Below are 19,630 nucleotides of genomic sequence, written 5' to 3'. Positions count from 1 at the left end.
GGTGACAATGAATGAGAGAGCTTGAAAACGTCTAATCCAGGTGTCATTCATGGGTTTGGGTACATTTCCTAACACTTCACTAACTCTGGTGTAGGATGCTGATTAAATGCTAAGAAATGTGAATTTAGGAGAAAAAATGAACTTGAAGCTGCGAGTCTAAGAGAGAAATATTAGTAGCAAATACACAATAAAAATGCAGTTGTTGGTGGGGGGGATTCAGAGCAGTGGGGGCACTGCCTCTAGGAAGTGTTGGGAGTGGGATGAGCGAGGCTGGATAGCCCAGGATGCAGAGGGGTGAGGGAGAGACAGGAGTGGGAAGTGAACAGAAGCACCTGAGCCTCAGGCAGAAGTCTTGGGGACAAAATAATTAAGATATTTTTCTGCTTAAGAAAGCATGGGACCTGCTAAAAGCACTTTGTTTTTTTCCCCTCCAGCAGGACCAAGCTGGCCAGAGAAGAGGTTTGGTAAATCCAAGCTTTGAAGCAGCTCAGGTAAGGGGAGAACTTTGGGTTCACACAAACCCACACGTCTTTGAACGCAGGTCACGCTTTATTCTGATGTCTGCTCAGCAGCCCCAGCACAGGGGCCATGACAGAACACAAGTTACCAAAATAAATTACATTAGAAATTGTTACAAAGCATTGTTGGCTGGGAAAGAACCAGCACCTACACTCCCCCCCTCCCCCTTTTTAATAACAGAATATCCTAATCCCGTGGCAGAGTAACTCCCGGGAAAAGCTGCCTTGTTTGCCTGGTTGTGAAGTGTTTCAGGCCTGGAGTTACACAATAACGACCCCTGGAGTCAGTCACAGAACTTTAGGAAAGATAAGCCCCTAAAAACCGACGTGATTAAAGAAAACCCCACCCTGCTGAGTGTTTCTCTGTAAAGGAAGAAGTGTTTGGGTGATCCATGAAGAGAAACCTCTTAGTGATGAGCAGCTTCTTGCTCCAGCTGTGCCAGCTGTGCCACATCCTGCCGAGCCTCCCCGGAAGCACAAGAGGCACGGAGGAAGTCGGGGCTGTGCCGTGGATTTTTAAACTCGCAGAAGGCGGGAAACGGTTTCAAAAGTCCAGCTCAGCATCTTCTCAAGTTTTCCACAGCTTGGGCGAATTAAAAACAAATCCAACGTTAAAAAAAATGAGTTGAGACGACTTCTTCTCTGCCACAGCTTGTCTCAGCAGGAATCAGCCACTCACACGTGCAGCTGGGCTGACAAAGAGCTGAAGTGCAGGTCCCCATCTTCCCTTTCAGAGCAGTGGTGATTTAAAAACAGTAAATCAAGATACACAACCACACCCCCCCTCGGTTATCAAATCTCCTGGCAACTGCATCTGACTGCAAACTCAGAGCAGGAGGCACTTGTGGCACAACTGGACACACAACTAAAACATCAAGGGCTGTTCTAACCAGGGAGGCTTGGCCAGAAGAGCTGGGATTTATTAGAGAGCTTCCTCTGGTGTTCTAGTGTTTATCTCCCTTGCAGCCAGTGCCACCTCTTTGTCTTTCTCTGCCTCCTCCTCCAGCTTCCCTGCCTTCTTCACTTTCCCTGCCTTCCCTTCCAGCTTCTCTGCCTTCCCCTCCCGCTTCCCTGCCTTCTTCATCTTCCCTGCCTTATCCTCCGGCTTCTCTGCCTTCTTCACCTTCCCTGCCTGCTCCTCCAGCTGCCCTGCTTCCTTCTCCTGCTTCCCTGCCTTCTTCACCTTCCCTGCCTGCTCTTCCAGCTGCCCTGCTTCCTTCTCCTGCTTCCCTGCCTTCTTCACCTTTCCTGTCTCCTCCTCCAGCTGCCCTGCTTCCTTCTCCTGCTTCCCTGCCTTCTTCACCTCCTCTGCCTCCTCCTCCATCTTCTCTGCCTTCTTCACCTTCCCTGCCTCCTCCTCCAGCTGCCCTGCTTCCTTCTCCAGCTTCCCTGCCTTCTCCTCCAGCTTCTCCAGCACTTCATACCATTGCCCCAGGATTCTGTTGGATCCCTCGGGCTCTCCGGGTGTCTCAGTCACCCCCTGTGATGCCGGAGCCTTTTCCAACAGTGGTAACTTTCCATCAGTCACCATCTCTCTCCTCTTCTGTTTTCTGCTGCCCTGTGCCACCTCAGCCATGGCCCTGAAGGGCCCCACAAGCCAGTTCAGAGGGGTGCTGTGAGTGACATACTCAAGCAGGACATCGAGGGACCTCCGGGCTTCTGTCGCACGGTCCTGGCTCTGCCTCAGGGTGCTGCTGGAGAGGTCCTGGAAAGACATGGCACTGGAAAAAGAGCTGTGGAGCTTGTGGATATTTCGAGTGGCCTGATACACAGCCTCTTGGACGTTGCTGGGGAGGCCTTGGATGCTGGTTTTCAGGTTCTCATAGACAGGCTGGAGCTGCTGGGTGATGATCCTCAGCATAGTTAGAGTCCGGGACTCTACCTGCTGGGAGAGAGACAGCTCAGTTACCAGAGCAGGTGGGATGGCCAGCAGCCACCTGAGGCCAGGTCACATACACCTTCCAGGGATACCTCTGGCTGGCAGGCAGTTTGAACTTGGTTTCCTTTGGGTTGGGTCAGGCACCAGTCCACCCAGAGCTTATGGAGCTTCTCCTGCCCTTCCAGCAGCTTCTGGCCAAACCCCTGTTTCACAGATTCAATCTGATGGGGAAAAATGAGAGGAACAGCTGTATTGCAAGCACACACAGAGAGGCACAAGTGCTTCCCTCCCAGGGAGGGATCCAAGGTGACACGTAGCTGGTGCAGGGTGGAGGAGGAGCTTCCAGCTGGAGAGCAGGGCAGGAAGGCTACAGACAGGAGGAAAGGGGGGAAAGCGTGTTTGTACCAGTTTTATTGCCATCTGTAGTCGTGAGAGGGTGTCCTGGGTGCTCTGCCTGATGCACTGCAGCTTGTGGAGGGAGTGCTGGTAGGCTCTGAGCCGGACTCTGCTGGACAGGGACCCCAAGCGCACAAAGTAACTCCGCTGCTCTTTCTGCTCCTCCACGGAAGCCATCCCAGACCCCTCCACGCTGGAGGCCAGTTTACCTGGAGGAAACAAGAACAGAGATGCAGCTGGGCTTCACTCCCCCAGCTGGGAGGAGGGGGGAGAGGTCAGATCGCCCGTGGGAGAACAGGAAGGTTGCTGTGGGAACAGGAGAGGTTTGTGGTCGCTCAGGTGTTAAAGGCAGTCCCTACTCAACATGTTCTCTTCAGAAAAGCAGACTTGATGGAGAAGTTGAAGCGTGAACCCACGTGTTTATTTACCTTGAGGCTGATGGGCAAGGATCAATAAATGCTTGAACTCTGTCCCATACCACGTGGCAATTTGGTGTTGGCAAATTCAGAGCTACCTGTCTGCTTCAGAAGCTGAGTCTTGCTGTGTCAGGTGCTCTCTAGTCACGTGGGAAAGGATTTGCATTTAGAGCCGCCAAGTAAGTAGCTTTTTACCTAGTTCCTCCTCTGTCATCGGGAGGAAGTGATCCACCAGATCTTCTGACATCCCCAGCACAGATTCCACACCACCAGCCACTGCCTGGCTCACTGCCTTGGCCTTGCTTATGCTGTTGGTCACCACTGAGTTGGTCATCTCCACGCCCTCCTGGAGGGCCTCCCTGCTCTGCTCCAGGGCTGTGCTTATCTTGCTCGAGATGGTGCCATAGGCAGCATCCAGAGCTGTACTGACTGTAGAGGTGACCACAGATTTGGTCTTCTCAACACTATCTTGAACAGCCCCTTTGGTCAGGTCCACTGCCTCGGTCACCTTGTTGGTCACCAGCTCCTTGGCACCTTGGGCAGCCCCTACAGCTGCACTGATGGTGGAAGCAACTGCAGACTTGGTCCTGTCCACACTGTCCTCCACCATGTGTTTGGTGACATCCACAGCCTCTGTCACCTTGTTGGCCACCAGCTCCTTGGCTCCCTGGGCAGCCTCCACAGCATTGACAATGGTAGAAGCAACAGCAGACTTGGTTCTGTCCACTCTGTCCTCCACCACATGTTTAGTGGCATCCACTGCCTCTGTCACCTTGCTTGTCACCATGTCCTTGGCTCCCTGGGCAGCCCCTACAGCTGCACTGATGGTGGAAGCAACTGCAGACTTGGTGTCCTCCACAGCCTCGGTCACCTTGTTGGTCACCAGCTCCTTGGCACCTTGAGCAGCCTCCACAGCGTTGACAATGGTGGAAGCAACAGCAGACTTGGTTCTGTCCACTCTGTCCTCCACCATGTGTTTGGTGACATCCACAGCTTCGGTCACCTTGTTGGTCACCAGCTCCTTGGCACCTTGGGCAGCCCCTACAGCTGCACTGATGGTGGAAGCAACTGCAGACTTGGTGTCCTCCACTGCCTCTGTCACCTTGTTGGTCACCAGCTCCTTGGCTCCCTGGGCAGCCTCCACAGCGTTGACAATGGTGGAAGCAACTGCAGACTTGGTTCTGTCCACTTTGTCCTCCACCATGTGTTTGGTGACATCCACGGCCTCGGTCACCTTGGTGGTCACCAGCTCCTTGGCTCCCTGGGCAGCCTCCACAGCACTGTTAACAGTGGAGGTGACCACTGACCTGGTCAGCTTGACACTGTCCCCAACCACATTTTTGGTGAGGTCCACAGCTTCGGTGACTTTATCAGCCACGGCTTCTCTGGCCTCACAGGCGGCGTCCATGGCAGATGTCACCTTGGTGGAAACCAGCTGCTTGGTGTCCAAGAGCACCTACAGCAGAGGGAGAGGCAGAGAAAGATATTTTAGGGGATAAAAAAAAGTATGTGTCCAGCTCTGGGCCCTCAGCTCAGGAAGGACATGGAGGTCCTGGAGCAGGTCCAGAGGAGAGCAACGAGGCTGGGGAAGGGACTGGAGCACAAGTGCTGTGAGGAGAGGCTGAGGGAGCTGGGGGGGCTCAGCCTGGAGAAGAGGAGGCTCAGGGGAGACCTCCTCACTCTCTGCAACTCCCTGACAGGAGGGGGGAGCCAGGGGGGGTTGGTCTCTTTTCCCAGGCAACCATCAGCAAGACAAGAGGGCTGGGTCTGAAGCTGTGCCAGGGGAGGGGGAGGTTGGATATCAGGAAGAATTTCTTCCCAGAGAGGGTGCTCAGCCATTGGAATGGGCTGCCCAGGGAAGGGGTGGATTCTCCATCCCTGGAGGTTTTTAAGCTGAGACTGGATGTGGCATCAGTGCCATGGGCTGGGAACCACAGCGGGGCTGGATCAAGGTTGGATTGATGATCTCAGAGGTCCCTTCCAACCCAGCTGATTCTATGATTCCCTCCCTGAAAATCCCTTCCATGTGGGTTCACTTGCAGTCTGTGGGGGAGCTGGGGAGGTCAGGACACCCATAATTCACATGCACATGTTCACTCCCACCACTGAAGGCACCTCTGCAGCTTTCCCCAGCTGGCAGTGCCTCCTCTAACCCCTTTCCAGGGACTGGCCTGACACAGCCCTGCTGAAGTTTATTCCCCCATATTCTTCTGTACCCCAAACAGGTCCATCAAGCCATGGCTTCCCCAGGAAAAGCCTTTTCTCTACCTTGTCTGCTGGCTGCTGAAGGAAGGGCAAGTTCTCCTCCAGCTGATCCAGTCCTTTGCAGGCATATTCATTCACAAGTGCAACTAGAAGAGACAACAGGTACCAGTTTATTCTTCAGTTTGGGGAGGGAGTTTTGATCCTACAATGCCCAGGTCAGGATAGACCCATGAAAGCAAGGCCAAAAAATGTAAATCACCATTCTAGGGTGGGACATGTGTGGTTGTCTCATTAAAAACCCTACAATTTGGATGGGTTCAAGTAGTCTCCACTTTGCCTTCCCAGCTTTCTAGCTATAAAATTTCCTCCAGCTGGAGTGTAGCACTTGCCCTTGGTGGGTAAAGCAATGGGTTTAAAGGGTTCAAAAGTGTTGGGGTGAGCCAGACTGAGCTATATCCAAGATGGACACTGCTCCCACCAGCTGGGATGGTCAGAACTTGGGAGTGACAGAGAAAGAAAAGGCAGTTTCTGCTTTGTAACTTAAAGAGACCAAATCGTTTCTGCCAGTAACAGTTTTGTGTCCATGAAATTCAGCGTCCAGGAGCTGCTGAGTGGGAGACCCAGCTCTAGAATGAACTAGACCACGGTGCTGTAGGAGCTGGGGATCACCCACCAGGCACATGAAAGCCCCCTCCCCACCTCCTCCTCTGTTCCAAGGGTCTCTCCAGCCCCTGCACTCACTGTGTGGCTCCAGCTGGTTGAGGATGGGCTGTGCCCCCCCGACCACACTGCCCACTGCCACGGCAGCCACCGTCTCAGCCACGTTGCAGACCCCACTGAGGCAAGGGTGGGACTCCTTGGTGTGGTTGTAGGCAGAGGAGACCAGGTTGAAGGCAGAGTTGAGCAAGGGCAAGCTGGTCACTCGGTTGACAGCGCTCTGAAACCCAGGAGAAACAGTGGCATCAGAGCCCAACCTCGGGCTGGGGGGGGGACACAGCCATGAGTCTGTCCAGAAAGGTCCCAAGGGCACAGCAAATCCACCTCCTAATCCTTCTTAAACTCAGGGTTGGGAATACTCATCCCAAGGCCTCTACCAAGCCAGGGGTAACAGTCTGAGCTCTGGGCTCGTGGATTCTGAGTCACACTGGTTTCAGCACCAAAGCAGATGTGGAAGTAGGACCTGTAAGCTCATGTTTCAGAATTACTTGCATCACTTGAGCCAGTCCTGAAGCTCTCTGGAGCCAAACAGTTGCCTCCTGTGTTAAGGGAGTTTCGATTTGGCCACAGCTTCGTGGGGTTTATCTTTCTGTGCCCCCAGCCTGGTTCTGAGGGGGCTGGCAGAAGTTTTCCAGTGTTGTTTAGTGTTGCTCTGGCACCTACCACTTGCTGCTGCTCCTCAGCCTTCAGCAGGTCTGGTTTTGGGGTCTTTCCTGAGGCCATACTGAATTCAGCTGCAGCTGAAAGGAAGAACAAGGGTTTTAACTGCATGAGCACAACTTCATCTCCTCCAGTGAAATAAAATCCTACCAAAACAGGGGAAAAGCAGAGGGCAACAAAGCTGGGATCCACCTTTCAGCTGTGCCAGGGGAGGTTCAGGTTGGGCTTCAGGAAGAATTTCCTCACAGAAAGGGTTGTTAAACATTGCAAGGGGCTGCCCAGTGACCATCCCTGGAGGTGTTCAAGGGACAACTGGACATGGCACTCAGTGCTCTGGACAATCAAAGGTTGGACTCAGTCTTGGAGGTCTTTTCCAACCTCCATGATTCTGTGTTCTAGAAACATCAGTGTGGCATCACTTTCTTGCAAGTGTGTGCAGGTATCTGAGAGGCTCCATGATTTATGATGGGCAAATATCTGCACAGGGCCAGGACTGTGTTCAGGCACCTCCCTGAGGCCCCAAACAGCCACCACTTTAAACAGCCACCTACTTATTTTATTGCTGATAACACTGCACTGGCTAAAAGTTGCAGGTTGGAAATAGGTGAGAACTGTCTTATCTGTCATGTGTTTGCTCTGGGTGCTGGGGTGACCATGGCTGGACACCAGACACCCACCAAAAGCACTCCATCACTGCCCTCCTCAGCTGGGCAGGGCAGAGAAAACATAACAAAAGGTGGACATATTATATATATATATATGTCCTATATATAAATATAGCATAGGTGGACATAAGGACGGGGAGGGATCACTCACCAATTATTGCCATGGGCAAAACAGGCTCAACTTGGGGAAAAGTCATTTGTTACCAATCAAATCAGAGTGGGATAATGAGGAATAAACCCAGATCTTAAAACAACTTCCTCCCACCCCTCCCTGCTTCCCAGGCTCAACTTTACTCCTGAGCTCTCCACCCCCTCCCACCCAGCAGTGCAAGGGGACAGGGAATGGGGGTTGTTTATAGCCCCTTTTCTCTGGAGCATCCTCTGCAATGGACATTCAGATGAGTTACTTTGGAGTCACCCCCCTTTGCCTGTGTTCATAGGGAGGGACTTTTTTTCCAGCACTGCCAACTCCAGCACCACTGGCAGGCTCATGGCTCTGGGATGGACATGAAAATCCTGTGGAGTTTTCCCCAGGAGGATGAGCCAGGTTTCCCAGCTGCAGCATTCCAGCTTGAATCTTACCTTCCCATCCTACTAAACAGGAAATCTGTCCTCACTTCCTGTGAAACCAAGGCTCAGAGGCTCTCATGACATAATGGGATTAAAGAAGAGTAAAATGATGCAATAATTTAAATGTGTGTTGACCTCCCCAGGACAACACATCCTACCCTGACCTCCTCAGTTGGTATCTGGACACTCCAGTATTGGCAATAAATCCAGGATTGCTGCTCAGCCTTAGTCAGGCACAGCAGGGGTTTGGGCACATTTGTTCTTCAGTACAGAGTCTGTTTTCCTCTCCTCTACCAGTTAATTCCTATTCTTAGATTTGCTGTAGCATTTTCCAATGGGAAACCCTCAAACCAAAATTCCTCCCAGACTGGATTCCCAAGCCACACACTGCTCCAGGCTCCCTGGCAGACTCTACCCAAAAAAACTTGCCATCTGATTCATGGCAGAGCCCATTGTCTTGTTTCTTGTGTTCTCTGTCTCATGTAAGGTTTTTATTTTACTGAGAAAAGGGAACAGAGAGCTGTGGAGAAGCAGTGAAACCACCAATTGTGAGCCCTGGGCTGGGCTCTAACACTGTCCAGAAACATCTCAGGAGGTGACTTGGCAAAACATCAAATATTGCTGCATTAACCACTCAATTAGTCAGAATTCAGTGAGATTTGAGCAGGGCAGGGATGCAGAGTGGTACAGCACAAGTTGTCACCTCCAGCCCCTTCCAGCCAGGAGCCACAACATTCCTCTGGGAATCCCACCTCATTTAACTGCACAGCAAAAGCAGCTTGAACTTCACCAGGCTGGGAGAACTTGCAGAAAACTTCTGCCACCAAAGCAGGGCTTGAGTGTCAAAATCTCAGTCCCAGAGTCTGGGGTTTGGTGTCAGTGGTTGTTCCTCTTGCTTTGCTTTCAGGCAGGTTTGCTGTTCCTTTGAGTCCAGTCAGGCTGACTCAGGGCCAAAGCACAGCTCTTTCAACACCACCACAAACAACCCCCTTGCTCAGTTATTTTACTTCCAGACAGGTAGAAAAAGCTCAAACTGTGGAGTTTGACACCGTGGTCTCAGTGTCAGGGTCAGCACAGACAGGGAGGAAGAAGAGAGGATGGAAATCAGAAATAACTCCTTGGCTGATATAAAACCTGATAGAAGGTCAGAATCCACCTCTGAAGTACAGAGGATTAATTATGGATGCAGCCTTGCCAGGGATAATCCTTCAGCACAGTCATGTCAGAACAAGGTTTGCTCTCTGGGTAGGAGAAATCCACGTGTTGCAACACCAGGATTTGCAGTGTGGGCAAATCTCCACAAACCCACAGCGTGGTTTTATTTTCTCTTTCCCCTGCAAAAGTGCTGGGCAGCCCTTGTTTTACTTCAGAGTGCAGGAAAACACAGTGCTTGGCAACTCTGGGTCAGCTGATCCAGAGGGCACAGCAGGATTTGCTGGGAGTGGAAGTCCCAGCAGGCAGAGGAGCAGGAACAGCATCACTGGTTGCTTTGGTTGTGGTTTGCTTCATATGAAAGTGAAGAGCAGATGATTTCATACCATTGCTACATGAGAAATATTAGGTCACTGCTGGAGAAAGTTCTTGAAACGGTGGTTTCAGGGCGATGAAACTCTGCAGTTGCATTTTCTGGGATCAAGGGCTGAACTGCTGATTGTTGCCCAGTTGGGCACAGGTCTGAAGTCAGTGAAGGAGCAAGGGCTGGCACCAAACAGCAGGACAGTGGCACCAAACCCCCCCAGCTGCTCCATTTCCCTGCCTTGGTCAGGCTCATCCCACACTGGCCTGGCAGAAGAGCCAGTACCTTTCCTGCTGGGATCAGCACCTCCCTGATTTCTCTCACTCTGTGACCAGTGTACACAGAGCTGGTTCTTTAACTCCCCTTGGCTGAAGGGTTCCTATTTTCCCTGTGGAAAGCAGCTTTGCTCCATGAAAACAGGCTGCTGGTGTGTTGTCCTGCAGACACCAGTAGGATCTTCATGCTCAGGGAGCTTTTCTCCCTTCCAGAGGGATTTTACCTTGGGAAGACAGAGCCACAGCCAGGGTGGCTGGTTGAGTAGCTTAATTGCTGATTCCTTATTGACCATTGAGGAAAACAAAGCTAAATTTAGTGCTTTAGATCTGAGCAGGGAGGGCTAATCAGGGCAGAGGTATCTGTGGTTAGAGCACTTACCTACATTCCTGTCGAGATTTGCCACTGATACCCCAGTTCCCAAAAATGCACAATTAGGTCACAGGATGTCTGTGGGGAATGGGCTGCAAATGCTCCTGAGGGCAGAGGCTCTTTTAGGAGGAGCATCCAATGGTTTCCAGCTTTGGCCTCAGGGCATTAGTTTCAGGGGAACTGGCAGAGGTGCCCCTCTCACCTTTCCGGATAAACCAGCAGCGGATAAACCAGCAGCGTTAGGGAACCTCAAAGATCAAAAAGCCACCTCTGCAGATCAGGCAGGGCTTCCCACACACCCCCTTCCAACAGGAATTAAACACCACAACCAGTGGCCATCACTGGGTCAGTCACTCCTTGGAAAAGAGATATTTTAAGGAAGAGGAGAGGAAGTTTTCATTAAAACAGCTTCTCAGCACTTCTTCCCAGTTTTTCCAGGAGGGACAGACCTCTTGGTTTCAGCTGGAAGCTGTACCTTGCAGAGCAAGCAGCTCAACACTTTTTCATCTGGAAGTTTCAGCAGAACCAGCTCCAGTAATTGAAATCCTTCCCAGTCATCCCCAGTCCCAGGCAGCCACCACCACACTGAAAATCCTGTTAGTCCTGAGAAACACTGAGCTGATCCAGTTTGCCAGTGCTCCCTCCAGGGATTCCTGCACGGGGCTCTTGAGCAAGAGGTTCGGTCCCTTTGTCACCCAGCCACCCCCTTCCCAAGCACCATTATCGTGCCTACACCAAACCATCATGTGAAAAGGCCTCAGGCAGTGCTGTCATGGGAAGGGAATGCCCGACTGATCACCTGCCCCCTGCAGCACCCACTGCTTCCCACACCATCACCCTGGGGGTGTCCCTCACGTGCTGCCCCTGGGTGGGAGTCACCTCCTGGCACAGCCGGGATCTTCAGCTGAAAAGAGCTTTTAAACCCCAAACTTCTCAATCACAGATCCACGGAGTTACCAGGGAGCCATCTCAGAGCTAGGAAGGAGCCTTCGGGGAAAGATTTGAGTCCCGGGATGGTTTGGGTTGGAAAGGATCTTAAAGATCATCTCATTCCACCCCCCAAGCCTTCCAGCCCTTCCCCAAGGCACACAGACACATCACGACGGTGTAAAATATCACCTTTGGCCTCAAAAAGCCAAGACACCCCCAAGTCCCCAGAAAGCAGCAGGGGGACAGCACTCGGCTCCCTGATTTTCCAGGGAGCTGGAAAAGCCCCGTGGGCACACACACAGCCCCGGGGCCAGGAGCCAAGGGCTGGAGGGATGGAGCCAGACCCACCCCAGCCTCCAACCCAGCGAGGGCTGCAAAGAGCCCCCCAAGAAAGGGCTGGAGAACCCCCGCGAGAGCAGAGGCAGCCTTGGGGAGTCCCCCCCGATCCCAAGAAAAGTCACAAACCCCACGCAACCTCCACCCGCCCCTCCTTGCACTCCAGCCCAGCCTTACCTGGCTCAGCCCAACCTCAGCGGCTCCTCCGCTCCCGGCACGGGCAGGACTGGGAGCACTGGGCGTCGCCCCAAATAAATACCCCACGGGGCTGATGGGCAGCTCAGGGAGCCAATTGGGAGGCTGCAGGTGCCACCCTGGCCAATGGGGAGGGGGTGGGAGAGGGAGGGGCGGGAGGTGAGGGGGTGGCAGGGGAGGGTCTGGGGGTCCCTCAGGGCCCTGGGGGGTGTGGGAGCTGCTGTTTGTCCCCCCAGCAGGGACACACCTGACAGGGGGTCCCAGGGGAGGGTCTGGGGGTCCCTCAGGGCCCTGGGGGCTGTGGGAGCTGCTGTTTGTCCCCCCAGCAGGGACACACCTGACAGGGGGTCCCAGGGGACCCTGTTGGAGGGTGTCCATGCCCCAGAGCTTTGGCCTTGGGGTCATGGAGTCACAGAATATCCTGAGTGGGAAAAGACCCCCAAGGATCATCAGTCCAACTCCTGGCCCTGCCCAGACACCCCAACAATCCCACCCTGTCCCTCAGAGCGTTGTCCAAACCCTCCTGGAGCTCTGGAAGCCTGGGGAGCTTGGTCAGTGCCCCAGCACCCTCCTGGGGAAGAACCTCCTCCTGAGATCCAACCTAATGCTCCCCTGTGGAGAGGGATGTGCCTCCTGACATGGCAGGTGCTGAGGGACATGGGCACTGGAATTCTACAGGGATCATCCCCATGGTTGTGAAGAACTTCTTCACTGTGTGGGTGACTGAGCCCTGGCTGCCCAGAGAGGCTTTGGAGTCTCCTCTGGAGATATTAAAGAGCACAACCCTGAGGAGGGTGCTCAGGGGACCCTGCTTGAGCAGGGATGTTGGGCTGGATGAGCCCCAGTGCTCCCTTCCAGCCTGAGCCATTCCATGTTCCTGTGAAATGGGCTCATCCAGGGTCAGCTATAGGCACTGCTCCTGTTCCCATGTTTCCCATGGTTCCTATTTGGCTACACCTCAGAGCTGGATGATCCTGCTGCCACCATGTCACCCCAAACATTGCTCCTGGAGCCAGGAAAGGCCTGGCTGGAGTGAGCTGATCCTGCAAACACTGGGGCAAAGCCCTGCTCGTGGAGGGCAAGCCCTGGAGCTGCACTGGGAGGAGGGTGCTGGGGCAGGAGTTGAGCCCCTGATTGTCCCCTGGCTGCTCTCGGGCTGCTCCTTGCAGGATATCACAGAGGTTGCCAAGAAGTCCCAGGGAAGGAAGATGTGGAGTTTGTGATGTGAAAACATCACTCAGCCCCCGTGTTTTCTTGCCAAATCTCTCCTGTCCTGCAGCACAGGTTCTGTCCCTCCCCAAGGAGCCTCTCCCACCCTCAGCCTGTTCCTGCCTCCAGCAAACACCTGATGGTGAAACCTTCTGTTTCTCCACTTTGCTGTGATTTTCAAGATGGGAGTTGATTTTTGTTTTTTTACTTGCAGAGGGCCCAGCAATGCAGGACTCTGGGGAGTTCAGTGGTTTTTAATAGCTATAAACAAATACCCAAAACTCCAGTTAATGCTTCTTTTCTCTTCCATTTGTGCCTTTTCATCTCCAGCTCTCAAAAACTGGTTTGAAAGCATCAATTAAGCTTCCTGTTGTCTGTCTGCAAGATCGGCGGGGGAGGAAACTGAGGCACAGGTAAGAATTACCTGAAGTCTTCTAATGCTATTAAACTGACTGAGTCACCTTGTTTTTGGCCACTGAATGCAGGAGACCTTGGGTCTGGTTCTGTGTTGCCATGAGGGCAGGGGAGCAGGAGGGTTTTTGGAAAATGTGCTGTTAAGCCGACAAAAATGTCGACAATTATCACTCCTCAGCTTTGAGGGTGGAAGGAATCCCCATCCTGTCAGGCTTAGCATGGAGCTGTTGGCTGAAAAGGCCTCTGGAGGTCAGGAATTCCAGCCTGCTGCCAGGCCAGGTGGGCTGTGGGATCTGTCTGGCTCAGCCTTGTAACCTGCCAGGGATGGAGATCTCACGCTGGGTGTGGGATCCATTGGATCTGGGTATTCCATTATGCTCCTAATGAAGAAGCAGTTCCCAATGTCCACTCTGAGCTTCAAATGGTGGCTTTTGCCTCTTGTTTTAACACTGCTGAAAACAGTTTCTGTGCATTTGTCTGTGTGACATAAACTTCATATTCTGTCATCACCCAGGAACCTTTTATAGAATCCCAGAACCCCGGAATGGTTTGGGTTGGAAGGGACTTTATGGATCATTTTCTTCCACCCCCTGCCATGGGCAGGGACACCTTCCATTATCCCAGGTTGCTCCAACCTGGCCTTGGACACTTCCAGGGATCCAGGGGCAGCCACAGCTTCTCTAGGAAACCTGTGCCAGGGCCTCCCCACCCTCTCAGCCAAGAATTTCTTCCTTATCTCTAATCTAAACATGCCCAGTTTAGAAGTGTTTGTTGCAGTTCTGAAGTGTTTGATATCTTATACTAAAATCAAAGCTGAAGGGTGACTTTTAACAACTGTGGTGTGTTGCAGGGAAAATAAAAGATATTCTTGTCTCTTGTGTGTCCTCTGAAGAACTGATGAAATGTGGGGGGTTTTTTGCAGGGAACTGGGATTCAAGACATGAGTCCTGTGTGTTTTTTTCTGGGTGTTGGCCTGACATGGACAGTGCTGCTTCCTCAGATTAAGTGTCAGGGATCAAACTGTCTGGGTTCATGGATGTGAAGTGCCCAAGTGGGCCAGTTGTGGTGGTGATGGTGAAAGTCTCGTGAGACAGGTTGTATTTCATCACCTAAGTGGGTGATCCACGAGACACCTTCATGTGGCTGCAGTGGGGCACAGAGGAATGTGAGCAGAAGTGGCAAGTGGCACATTAACACAAGTGTTAATTATAATTAACCAGGCAGTGTTTAATATCTAATGAGTGGCTTTGATAGTAGGGTAAAATACCGATGCCCAGAGCTCCTGCTTGGGGGTAGAACAGGCTCAGAACACTGAATTTTGGGGGTTGCAACACCAGGGCAAAGCCTTGCCTGATCATCTCTGTGCCCCTTGTTACTGCCTAAAATCCAGAGATTTAAATCTGAGCTAAAACCAGCCCAGAGAGGTTTGGTGGGTGTGGGAAGGGCGTGGGAGGAAGCGGAGAAACACGTTTGGGGAAGGGAAAGGGAGCAGTGTGGGCTGGAGCGTCAGGAACTGCTGCCCTGTGCAAAGCTGCAGCTTTGAGACACGGGGCAGAACCCTCCAGGTGGCTGAGAGGTGTAACCCCCACCTCCTGTGCCTGTCAGGAGCCAGGAGATCCCCCCCTCTGCAGCCCTGCAGCTTTACAGCTCTCCTTCCAGCTGCCTCCTGGCTCTGCCTGGGGACAAACCCTCTCCAGCCTCGTGCTTCTCCCTTGGCCCAGTCCTGCTTGGATTTCTGTTGAGCAGAAACCCTGCAGGGACGTGAAGGATTTGGAGGATCAGGCCCTTCTCCTGGGTCCCAGCTGTTGGGAGCAGCTCCCTTTCCCTGCTCTGAGCTGCGTCACAGCTCAACATTGTCCCTTTGGGGACCGGAGGCCACATGTGACACTGGAGTTCCCCGTCTGCAACCATTCCTCTGCTGCAAAGGAAATGATCTCCCTGATCTCCCGAGGCATTTACTCCACGAGGACCTGCCAGGAGCCCATGGTCACCTGCCCTGGGGCGGGCACAGGCACGAGAGGTGGTGATTCAGGGCTGAGCCATGTGTTGCTTTGATTCTGCTCCCTGGTTAAACCCTTGGGCTTCCAGCAACCTGCCTGAGCAGCTCTGTGTGGCTGAGCCTCCAGCACAGCCTTGGCTGGAGCCCACTGAGGGGATGAGGTTGGCTCAGTGTCACTCCTTGCTGTGCCAAGCCCTCAAGGTGTTTGCTGACAGCCCCATCTCTTCACTTCATCAGCTTCCTCACATTCCTGTTTTCCTCTCCTCCACCATTTTGCCTCGTGGTCCTCGGGGAAGGGGTGCCAGGAATAGTTTCAGCTGGTCACATCACCTCAAAAAACTCTTTCTTTCCCCTCGTGCTCCAGCTTCCTGCACTGCAGCAGTTGGTGCTCACTGGAGCACCTTAGGGGGCTTACTTAAGTTGAGTTAAACACCACTTAGGGAATGTTGAGTGTCCTTGAGATGGTCCAGCAGGGCTGGGGGTCGGGATTCAGAGCAGAGGGATGGAGGCAGGGCCGTGGCAGGAGGAGATTCCTTGCAGGATCCTGCCTGTCAGCTTCTCTCCCTAGTCTTTGCCTGATGACCTCTGAAGGCAACAGCCCTCAAAGTGCCCTGGCCTCCTTGAAAACAACCCTCCAGGGACTACCAAAAGCTTCAGCCCAGCTCCTGCCTCCCAGCCAACCTTCCTGGTCCCTCCTGGTCCTTCAGAGCATCCTCCTGATTCAGGACACGCTGCAGCTCTCTGCTGCCCTCCCCCTGCATCAGCTCAAAAGGACTCTCCTGTCTCCTGTGCCTGGATTCCCAGCTCACCTGGAGGGTTCTCCAGCCCCTTCTTCCCTTCCAGCAGCTCACCCGAGTTCTCCAGCCCCTGTTCCCTTTCCAGCCCCTTCTTTCCTTCCAGCAGTAGCCCTGGGTCCCTCAGCCCCTGCTCCCCTTCCAGCAGCTCATCCAACAGGCAGGTGGTGGCAGGTTCCTGCTCCCCTTCCAGCTGCTGTGCCCTCGTGGAAGGGAACAGCCTGATGGTTCCTGGCTGCTCTCCCAGTACTCCAGTTCACCTTTCTGCTGCTTTTCAGGCTGCAGGATGGTTTCCTGCATGCCCAGCTGCTCCCCCCTCTGCTCCTGCACTTTTGCCTCCTACCTGAGGTAGAGGTGAGGTGGGGTCACTTAATGCTGGTTGTTTTTGGTGGGTGAGAGAGGGGATGTCACCTGGGCCTGCCAAATGTGTCCCCTCCATCTCAGGTCCTTGCTGAGCCCCTACTTTTGCTTCCCCAGAGACACAGGCCTCCTTTGCACTCCCCAGTCTTGGAGTTTGGCCAAGCTTTACCCCAGTTCTTTTGGAAATTGGGCTCTGGATCATCCCAGAAAACATGTGGGAACTGGAACACACCTGCACTGCTCCCCCTTTCCTGTGGCCCCACTGCTTCCCCTGGGGGAAGGTTTCTCTCTGTGCTCCTTGTGACAGGACTGAATCATCCCTTGGCCTTGGGAACAGCTATGCAAGGAATATGTGTTTGTAAAAGCATAAATGTCAGTGCCTGTGTCCTGCTTTTGGCTGGGATGGAGTTAATTTTCCTCCCAGTAGCTGTGTTTTGGATTTAGGATGGGAGCAGTGTTGATAACACACCGATGTTGTGGTTGTTGCTGAGTTGTGCTTACTCTGAGTCAAGGAATTCTCAGTTTCCCAGGGGCTCAAGGAGCTGGGGGGGAGCACAGCCAGGACAACTGAGGGATATTCCATTCCATAAACACCCTGCCCAGTAGAGAAACAGGGAAGGGGCCAACTGGGGCCAATCCCCCTGCTGTGGGACGAGTCAGTGGGTGCTGAGCAACTGTTGTGCTGCTCTTGTTTCCCTTGGGTTTCATTCCTCCCTTTCTCCTTTTCACTACAGTTATTAGAATTATTATCATTACTATTATTATAATTCTTCTTCACCCAAGACTTGTTTTAATCAGCTGGTGGTTCTCATGTACAGGCCTGGACTTTGGTTTCTCCTAAAACATTGTGCCAAAACTTCACTTTGAGCAATAGTCCCATGGCCTGGGAGTCTGTCAGAACTTTGTCCTGCTAAGTGCATCTCTTTGGAAATGAATTCAACAATTCTTTAAGGTTCCCTAAACTGAACTGGATGTCCCTGCTGGCAGAATTCATATTGTTTCCTCGTACCAGGTGGCAAAACAGTGTTTTCAGTCAGAATTGGAACTCCAAAGGAAAGAAAGGCCTAAAAGAGTCCAAAAGGGAGGGAAATAAAGCTCATCACTGCATTACAACCCAGCCATGTTCCTTATTCTGACAGTTTGTGGACACTTGATCCTCCCAGGCCTTTATCTCGCTGAGTTCTGGTTAAGCTACTCCAGCTTTAGTAGAAGAGGGGACCTTAAGAGCAGAGCATAAATAATTGAGCCTCTAATGAAATCAATGTTCCACTACTAGAATGATCTAGAATTGAGCCATATTTTAAGTTTCATTGAACCTTAATTTAAGTGGTTTGGGGCCCCAGCTGAGGAGTGTGTAGGATGCAGCACCGTGTTTGCTGTGTGGGGATTCACTGAATGAGTAAAAACTTCTCTAGAAAGTGGGGGCTGCTTGTTTCTTGGCTCTGATGGTTCCAGGGATGCTCTTTTCCTCAGAACTTGTGGGAGGTCTTTCCATGAACAGTCCTGTGTCTTAGAGTAAGGCCCTGTTCCCCTGCTGGGATGGGAAAGAGGCCGTGTGGGGATGACACACATGGAGACACGTGTGTGGTTCTTAAATGGGCATGAGATGGGACCCTAGTGGGGGTCTCTGGTCAGACCCCACCTGCAGCGCTGCCTCCAGCTCTGGGATCCCAAAATAAGGATGTGGAGCTGCTGGAGTGAGTGCAGAGGAGGCCACAGAGCTGCTCCAAGGGCTGGAGCCCCTCTGCTCTGGAGCCAGGCTGGGAAAGCTGGGGGTGCTCACCTGGAAAAGGCTCCAGGGAGACCTGAGAGCCCCTTCCAGGGCCTAAAGGGGCTCCAGGAGAGCTGGAGAGGGACTTGGGACAAGGGCCTAGAGGGACAGGACACAGGGAATGGCTTCCCACTGCCAGAGGGCAGGGTCAGATGGGATATTGGGCAGGAATTCCTCCCTGCCAGGTCTGTAACATCCGAGAGCCCTCTCGGGCTGTGGTAGGTCAAGGTTAAGCCTCCAGAGCATCTACAAGGGATAAAAGTGACTTTCTGGGAAGGCAAAGCCTTGGGCTGTGAGAGGAAACGGAGCCTGACTGCTGCAGGTCGCAGCTTTGTGCCCTGACACCACCAGACCTTCAGCACTGATCTCATCTAGGCCAGCGGCTCCCAACCCGCGCTCCCAACCCGCGCTCCGTGGCTGGTCCGTGGGATCCCCAGCAGATCCCGAGGAAGCAGCGGAGCGCGGCAGAGGCGCCGCCGGCGAACCCGGGGCTGGGAAGGCTCCACATCCCGCCGATTTTCCATATTTGTAGCGCCCGAGGTGAGCTCTGGGGGCACGTTGGGGGGGGCCAGAACAGGGGAAACACGGCTCTGCCTTTGCCTTCCGCGCGCCTCGTGTTCCCTTTGTCCGGCCGGCGGCTCCCGGAGCTGTTCCGGCGGCGCCATTCCCGCGTCCCCACCCCGGCGTCTCTCCCCCCTCCCAACCACCAGTTTTCCTGCTTTTATCCCTTCTATCTTTCCTCTTGGCTCATGCTTTGCCCCATCCAATGGGTGTTTTAAGCAGAACGTTTTCATCTCTGGCATCAGTTTTGGGGACAAACGTCCTCCCGGACCAGCCCTTTCTGGCGGCTCACGCGGCCACGCCGCGGCCCTGCCGTGTCACCCAGGCCCTGCTCGTCACCCAGGCCACGTTTTTCCTGAGCAGGACCCTACACCAGCCCCAGAAGCCCCTCCTAAGAGCTCTTGGCCTGGGAAGTTAGAGCCCTTTTGCGGATTCTTTGGATTATTCCGATTATTCGGTTTATTCGGATTATTCCGGTTATTCGGATTATTCGCATCACGTAGGGCCTGGAGCCCCCCCAGAGGGGTCGGTAGGGCCTGGAGCCCTCTCCGTGGTGGGTTAGAGGAGTGGAGGGGGTGGGACCCCTCGGGTGGGGTGCACTCGGAGGGGAGTCATTGGGGTCCCCTCTCCCACCGGGGCTCTCCGGGGCTCGGTTTTTAGGCCAATAAATAGACAATTTAGGACAATGAGAGGTGATGGATCCTGTTGCCTTGGCAATTTGGGGGGGGTTTCCCCCCCGCGCAGCGGAGCGGGGGGGGGCACCGAGTCATGAGCCATGTCGCTGGCTGGGCGATCCCCGCTGCCGCCCCCAAGAGCGCCGGTTCCAGCGGGTGTTTTCTCGGTCCCGTCCACCCCCTTCCCCCCCAATTTCCAA

General features: G+C 53.4%; 1 protein-coding gene and 1 long non-coding RNA gene across 3 annotated transcripts; one reads left to right on the top strand and one right to left on the bottom strand.

Moving 5' to 3' along the window:
* The first annotated feature begins 34 nt into the window (after window positions 1-34).
* Window positions 35-17,842, top strand: LOC135403406 (uncharacterized). The gene is made up of 4 exons (XR_010425398.1): window positions 35-491; window positions 5,435-5,576; window positions 13,188-13,270; window positions 14,194-17,842. It is a non-coding gene; the product is annotated as an uncharacterized LOC135403406 (long non-coding RNA).
* Window positions 511-7,280, bottom strand: LOC135403390 (perilipin-4-like). Of its 2 annotated transcripts, none has more exons than XM_064637397.1 (7): window positions 6,795-7,280; window positions 6,156-6,351; window positions 5,478-5,560; window positions 3,405-4,665; window positions 2,803-3,002; window positions 2,490-2,618; window positions 511-2,403 (listed from the first exon to the last, which is right to left on the bottom strand). In XM_064637397.1, the coding sequence occupies exons 1-7, from the start codon at window positions 6,900-6,902 to the stop codon at window positions 1,441-1,443; spliced, it is 2,940 nt and encodes a 979-aa protein (XP_064493467.1). In that variant the 5' UTR covers window positions 6,903-7,280; the 3' UTR covers window positions 511-1,440. The 2 variants fall into 2 exon arrangements, with proteins under 2 accessions (XP_064493467.1, XP_064493468.1); XM_064637398.1 differs by having other exon boundaries at window positions 511-2,400.
* Window positions 17,843-19,630: the final 1,788 nt, after the last annotated feature.

This window comes from Pseudopipra pipra, chromosome 27 (genome assembly GCF_036250125.1).
Source record: "Pseudopipra pipra isolate bDixPip1 chromosome 27, bDixPip1.hap1, whole genome shotgun sequence".
In the NCBI taxonomy this organism is placed as follows: Eukaryota; Metazoa; Chordata; class Aves; order Passeriformes; family Pipridae; genus Pseudopipra; species Pseudopipra pipra.
The sequence above is the reverse complement of the archived record's forward strand: the minus strand, read 5'-3'. Positions and strand labels throughout refer to the sequence as shown.